At 32.9% G+C, this 6,009-nt stretch overlaps 1 protein-coding gene across 1 annotated transcript; it reads left to right on the top strand.

Annotated features, from left to right (window-relative positions):
- Positions 1-500: 500 nt before the first annotated feature.
- LOC119788128 (histamine H2 receptor-like) lies at positions 501-5,433 on the top strand. Its single transcript, XM_038292290.1, has 3 exons — positions 501-618; positions 3,228-4,077; positions 4,684-5,433. The coding sequence occupies exons 2-3, from the start codon at positions 3,451-3,453 to the stop codon at positions 5,140-5,142; spliced, it is 1,086 nt and encodes a 361-aa protein (XP_038148218.1). The 5' UTR covers positions 501-618; positions 3,228-3,450; the 3' UTR covers positions 5,143-5,433.
- Positions 5,434-6,009: the final 576 nt, after the last annotated feature.

The raw sequence follows: 6,009 nt of genomic DNA, 5'->3' as shown, positions 1-6,009 counted from the left end.
AGCTTTTTTTAAATTTTCATACATTATGAACTTGTGACTATCTTGAATTGGAAGCTTTTTGCTTTTTAGAAAGTATGTGAATGGAGTGTTAAAATTCATAGATTAATAACACTTATGTAAATATATAACAGCTAAATTACTAAGCAGACTGTTGCTCATTTGCTGCCATTTAAGCCATGTCAATTATATAAAGTGAGTTGATAGTTATCATTGCAAACTGAGTTTCTGTTTAGCGTTGCTTGCTATTTTTAAATACTATTATAACATCTTTGCACAGATATTTACATTTGCACTTAGGTACATTTCGTAGAGAGGAATTTTTTTTATTACAATGTGTAGTTGAGGTAAAATGCTGTTAACAAAAATCTGTCTACATGTCTAAACAGTATATAACATTACAAAATATATGTTCCTATATTAGAGGCATAAAACAGGGATGTTCTAATACAGTCCTTGAAGTTCCCTGCTTTTAAACACCTACTGTATTTCAGATGACTGCAGTTTAACAAGGACTGTAAATCAACTGTCCATGGAAATTAGATGATGCAGGACAGGAAACTAGTGCTCAAGGACCAGCATTAAATAAAGATAAAGACATGTTATCTTTATATACCATGGGTAAGCAAAGAATATACACAATACTGTAAAGGGGGTCTGAGTAAATAAGCATTATATTATTAATTATAAAAATATATAGTTATTTGAAATAGTATTATATATTGTCTGTACAAGATGCTTACAGATCTTTATAATAAATAGGTTTTATTACATATTTGAGAAAAACTTGTGAAGATAAAAACTTGCTATAAAACAAATATTTTAAATCTTCTACTGCCAGGAAATCTAACAGGGACTGCCACAAAACACATGAATGGAAGTCTGGTTAAAAGTTTCGATAGCTGCTGAAAATTTACTTTACAAACAACATAAATGAGTATGTAGAGTCTAACATATGTCATATAGATAGAGGTGTAGATACAGCATCTTATCTCTGAGCTTTATGAACTATACTGAATATTGCTTTTGTGATATATGGTCAATTTAACGGCAGACTGGTAATTTGTGGGATGGTTTAAAACTTGCAACTGAATCAGACTTTTTTCCTTTGAAAAGTTATTTTGACCTTTTTGCAAGTGGTTTTCATTTTACATTTCTAAGCGAACATAAAGTTGCCTATTTTCTATATTAGAAGTTAATTAGGTAAACTAGAACGAGGTCAATTAAGTACTTAAAGGATTTAGAATGTAGCAGAATGGAATATATTATGTAAATTAAATCAAATTATTATTGAGACATGTACTTCTTCTACAGTCGATATTAATTCTATTATTCATTGTAGTCACAGAAACCTACAGTCTAAATGCTTGAGAAATGGCATGAGCTAAAGTACTTTGTTTCTGTTTCTTCTCTCATTGATTTATTGGCAATGCCAAGAAATGTTGTCTGACATCATCAAATTAAATTAGCTGTTGCTGCAAAATTAGTTTAGCCTGTTTATTATTAAATAATGTGTGGATGGCCTAAATTTCATTCATCACCATTATCTTGGCCTCACTACTTAGGAGAGTTGGGACATTGAAATAGGTCACAAAACTTGATAAGTAGCACAGTTATCACCATTTTTGTTAAAATTTGTCAAAAACTATTGTGTTCTGAAATATAAAGAGATAAATAACTATATATATATATATATATATATATATATATATATATATATATATATATATATATATATATATATATATATATATATATATATATATATATATATATATATATATATATATATATATATATGCCTTTAGAATATTAACTTCTGCAAATACACTGAAATCAAACAGCTCTGTAATAACTTTTCTTTTTTTAAACTGTGTGGGAGGATGTAATAAATTTTCTTATGTCTATAACAGACTGCCTTATGACATTGCTTTACTATATTTACTGCCAAATTATTACAAACACTCTTAAATGTATAACTGCTTTATTAAATGTTACTTCCAGAAAACTGAAAAGCAGTTATTTTGTGTTCCACTGCAAGATGCTAATCTGCAAGATGCTCTGATAATGCCTAATGATCATATTTTAGAAGCAGCACAGCAAAATATAGCAAGACTAATTTTATTCTAAAGGGAAATTAGAGATTAATGTGTTTCAACAAGAAAAATAAACAGTTTATCATTAAAACAAACCATGAGAAGAGGATAGCAGACATGCTCTGCAGCAACTTGGAGGACTGTGTGCGCAATGCCTATAAAAGTTTTCGCGCGGATTTGTTTATTTGACTATAAAATAATTTTGTAAAAACAAAACTTAAATAATTTGAAATTTATACCAATAAATCACATAAAAAAAAATAATGTAAAAAAAAATGTCGTAAAGTATATAAGGAAAAAAAGCTCACCAACTTTAAAATGTCAGTCCTGATTTAAAGGGTCTAGCTTGTTAGTGAAACATAGATGAGAGCTGATGATGTGTTTTGATTTAGTAATTGAACTATTAAAAGAGATCTCTTGGAGGTATTTTCTCTGGTTCACCCCTATACCTGCTACAAAGAAATACTGCAAACCACTTAGGATTTGAACTTTATTAATCTCACAATGGAGGATTTAACTCTGCATTTAATCCATCGCCTTTGGGGAGAAGTGGGCTGCCATTGTGCTGCGATCAGGGAGCAGTGTGTGGTTAAGGTTTTTGCTCAGAGACCCAGAGTGAAGGCTGTGGGGATCGAACAGGGTGCTGGCAACCTTCTCAGAATAACAAGCAAACTGCTCTAATCAACTAGGCCAACACTCCCTGTGGATAACACCTATGTTAGAGAAAACAAATGTGACAAGTAAAGATGGGAACCCTGCAAATTGACCTCCTATAAATCGTATGAAGTTTAAATTACATCACAATTTTTATCAAAGTAATGAAAGTTAACCACAATAAGACATACTTTAACATAATGACAGCTATTCAGAAAACACCTTTTTAAGCATTACAGGGTTATAAATACATTCATACATTTGAAAAGATTTAGGATGTCTTTTAAGTAGGATAAGAGTTTTTTTTTTTTTTTTTTTTCAGTTGATTGATAAGTCTATAGAGGATGCATAAAAAAATTACAGTAGAAGAGTTATTGTCCGATGTTTGTGGCGATACACAGTAATTAAAGAATGCATTTATGTGAAAACATAAAATTCTTAAAAATATCAGTAAACTCTTTTTTATTCTTTCTTTTTCAGGAACCTATTCACTCCAACAAAACTTTCAGTGTTTAATAAGACATGTTGGAGAAGGACTACCCACGCAGTGATGTGCCTCTGAAGCTAATCACCCTTCACTGATTCCTACAGGAAAATCTTTTTTTTTAATAAGTAAACCGGCTGCCGAGGAAAACGTTTGGACAAGTTGATGATACTTTTAAAACATTTAGACTTGAGCTAAAAGTGACACTATAGGGCAGAAATGACTTACGCCACAGGTCTCCGTTGGCTGTTCCTCCTGTCTGTTATAATTTTGACCATTGGAGGTAATGTACTTGTGTGCTTGGCAGTGGGTCTCAGGCGACGATTGTGGCGTACAGCTAACTGCTTTGTAGTGTCCCTGGCAGTTGCGGATCTTCTTCTTGGTGTGTTGGTACTCCCCTTGTCTGCCACGCTGGAGCTGCGCAGCAGGAAATGGCCTTTCGGAGGAACTTTGTGTAACATCTACATCTCAATGGATGTCATGCTGTGTACATGCTCCATCCTGACCCTCTTGGCAATCAGTGTGAACCGGTACCTGGCCATTTCGTCTCCCCTCAGCCACTCTCAAAGAATCACCCCTCGGAGGGTGACATTCACCATCATATCCATTTGGGTTCTGTCATTGACTTTCGCCTTTATGCCCATCCATCTTGGCTGGAATACAGCAGACTACAGAGTACAGAACTTGGACTGGGAATTTGGGGATGAGGGGACTGATAAAGGACTGTACTGTCAGTTTGAGTGGAATAACAACTATGTTCTTATTTATGCCTTTGGCTCTTTTTACTTGCCACTGCTGGTTATGTGTGGAATGTACTTTTGCATTTTCCGAGTCGCACGAGAACAGGTTTGTGTGAATTTTTTATTTGTCTTTAAAACTCTGCACACTGAAACCCTTTAAAACTAGACACGTAATTTTAATATTTCCCATTAGCCTTTTATAACACTTTAAATGACATTAAATGTAAAAACATTTGAAAAGTTTTTAAAAATTCTAGTACAAACTTTCCACTTTAGTGACAAAGTATTAATTTTGAGAGAGCAATCCACACAAATTCACACCGCTGGCCTTGAAATATGTTCGCTGTTGCTCTCTTTGGCAACCTTTAAAGATTTGGGTTTATTTCTTACTGTAGCATTACAAACCCAATTCTTTGTCTTGCCAGGATTGTCATAGTTACAGCTGTTGTAAAATGTTGACTTTGTTGCTACAACTGTAAAAACCAGAAAGAATAATAAGCAACTTATTAACTTTTTCTATCTTTTAGCCATGCACAAGTGCTGCTTTCATCATAATCAACCTTATTATTAATTATGGGGAAAGCAGATGCAAATGAAATGGCATCATATATTTTCTGATTTTACTGCATTATGAATTCTGGTAATAGATTTAATAAAAATATTTTTTTTGTCTCCTCTTCCTCTCCTTTCCTACCCTACCCTAATCTTTTAGGTTAGACGTATCCGTGCTACCACCCCATCATTTGCACGCTCTGCAACTGCTGCCATAGCCCGTGAGCACAAGGCTACAGTCACCCTGGCAGCTGTACTTGGTGCATTTATTATTTGCTGGTTTCCCTACTTCACCTATTTCACCTGGATGGGTGTAAAGGAAAAAACAAACCCTCCTAATATGCTCCATTCAATTGTCCTGTGGCTTGGATATTTGAACTCAACTCTTAATCCAATTCTCTATCCAGCATTTAATAGGGATTTCCGACAAGCCTATGGAGAGCTGCTTCGCTGTCGAAGACCATCAAGCAGAACATTGGGGCTTTCTCATGTGGCTCTGCACAAACGATTGACCTTTTTCAATTTGCCAAGGCTGTCCCAAAATGCCAAGAATAATACGAAGGTTATGATTGAAGATGAGAAGAAACTATCCTGTAAAGAGACATGCTGCTCTGATTAGTCATTATGAATATTATTGTGATGAATCTATCTGACTGACACACTCGTAGATCTAAATGTCGTAGATCTAAATCCGCTAAGCAGCTGTAGCTCAATTGCCTCTTCATGAAGCAGCTATTGAGCTTATTCTTTTAAAGAGCTTATAATTTAAGAACAGCAACAGAAATCTTTCATAAGGGATTGTAGGTAAATGTAAATTTGACTCCAAAGTTTAAGAGCTTCTTTGAAAAATCTTTTTCATCTTTGTATTTATTTCTGTAGTGTCTTAGGTATGTATATATATATATATATATATATATATATATATATATATATATATATATATATATATATATATATATATATATATATATATATATATATATATATATATATATATATATATATATATAAATATATATATATATATATATATATATAAATATATAGTGATGATTTTATGTAATTTTCAAGAGCTGTTTGGGCTTTGCATAAAGCTTGGAAACAAAAGTGATTAAAGTGCACAAATGGCCCTGCGAATCATAGTGAATATATGACCAACAAGCTAATTTGCAATGCACATTCTGTCTATGTTTCACCTGACCCAAGCAGAATGACCCAAGGGCGTTTTGAATGTCTAACAGAGCTACTGCAAATAACAAGTAATCCTTAAAAGAATGCTTTCCTAGAGAATGTGGAAAGCCTAGCTGAAATAAAGACTGTTGTACTCCTAATCTTGCTCATTAGTAAATGTATTATACTACACTCTAAAAATGTATGGAAAAAAAAAGAAAAGAAACATTTTACCCGGATTTCTAAAGAAGTAAAATTGGGATGAAAAAAAAAAAAACATTATTGAGAAAACTTCATTAAAAACTTTTTTTGCATC

Source organism: Cyprinodon tularosa, unplaced genomic scaffold (genome assembly GCF_016077235.1).
Source record: "Cyprinodon tularosa strain WSP-4 unplaced genomic scaffold, ASM1607723v1 ctg31, whole genome shotgun sequence".
NCBI classification, from domain to species: Eukaryota; Metazoa; Chordata; class Actinopteri; order Cyprinodontiformes; family Cyprinodontidae; genus Cyprinodon; species Cyprinodon tularosa.
This window is presented reverse-complemented; position numbering and strand designations above follow the sequence as displayed.

Excerpts from the sequence above, each read along its gene's own strand:
- LOC119788128 (XM_038292290.1), top strand. The coding sequence starts at position 3,451 with ATGACTTACGCCACAGGTCTCCGTTGGCTGTTCCTCCTGTCTGTTATA. Across the intron at positions 4,078-4,683 it reads TCCGAGTCGCACGAGAACAG|GTTAGACGTATCCGTGCTAC; the intron begins GTTTGTGTGAAT and ends CTAATCTTTTAG.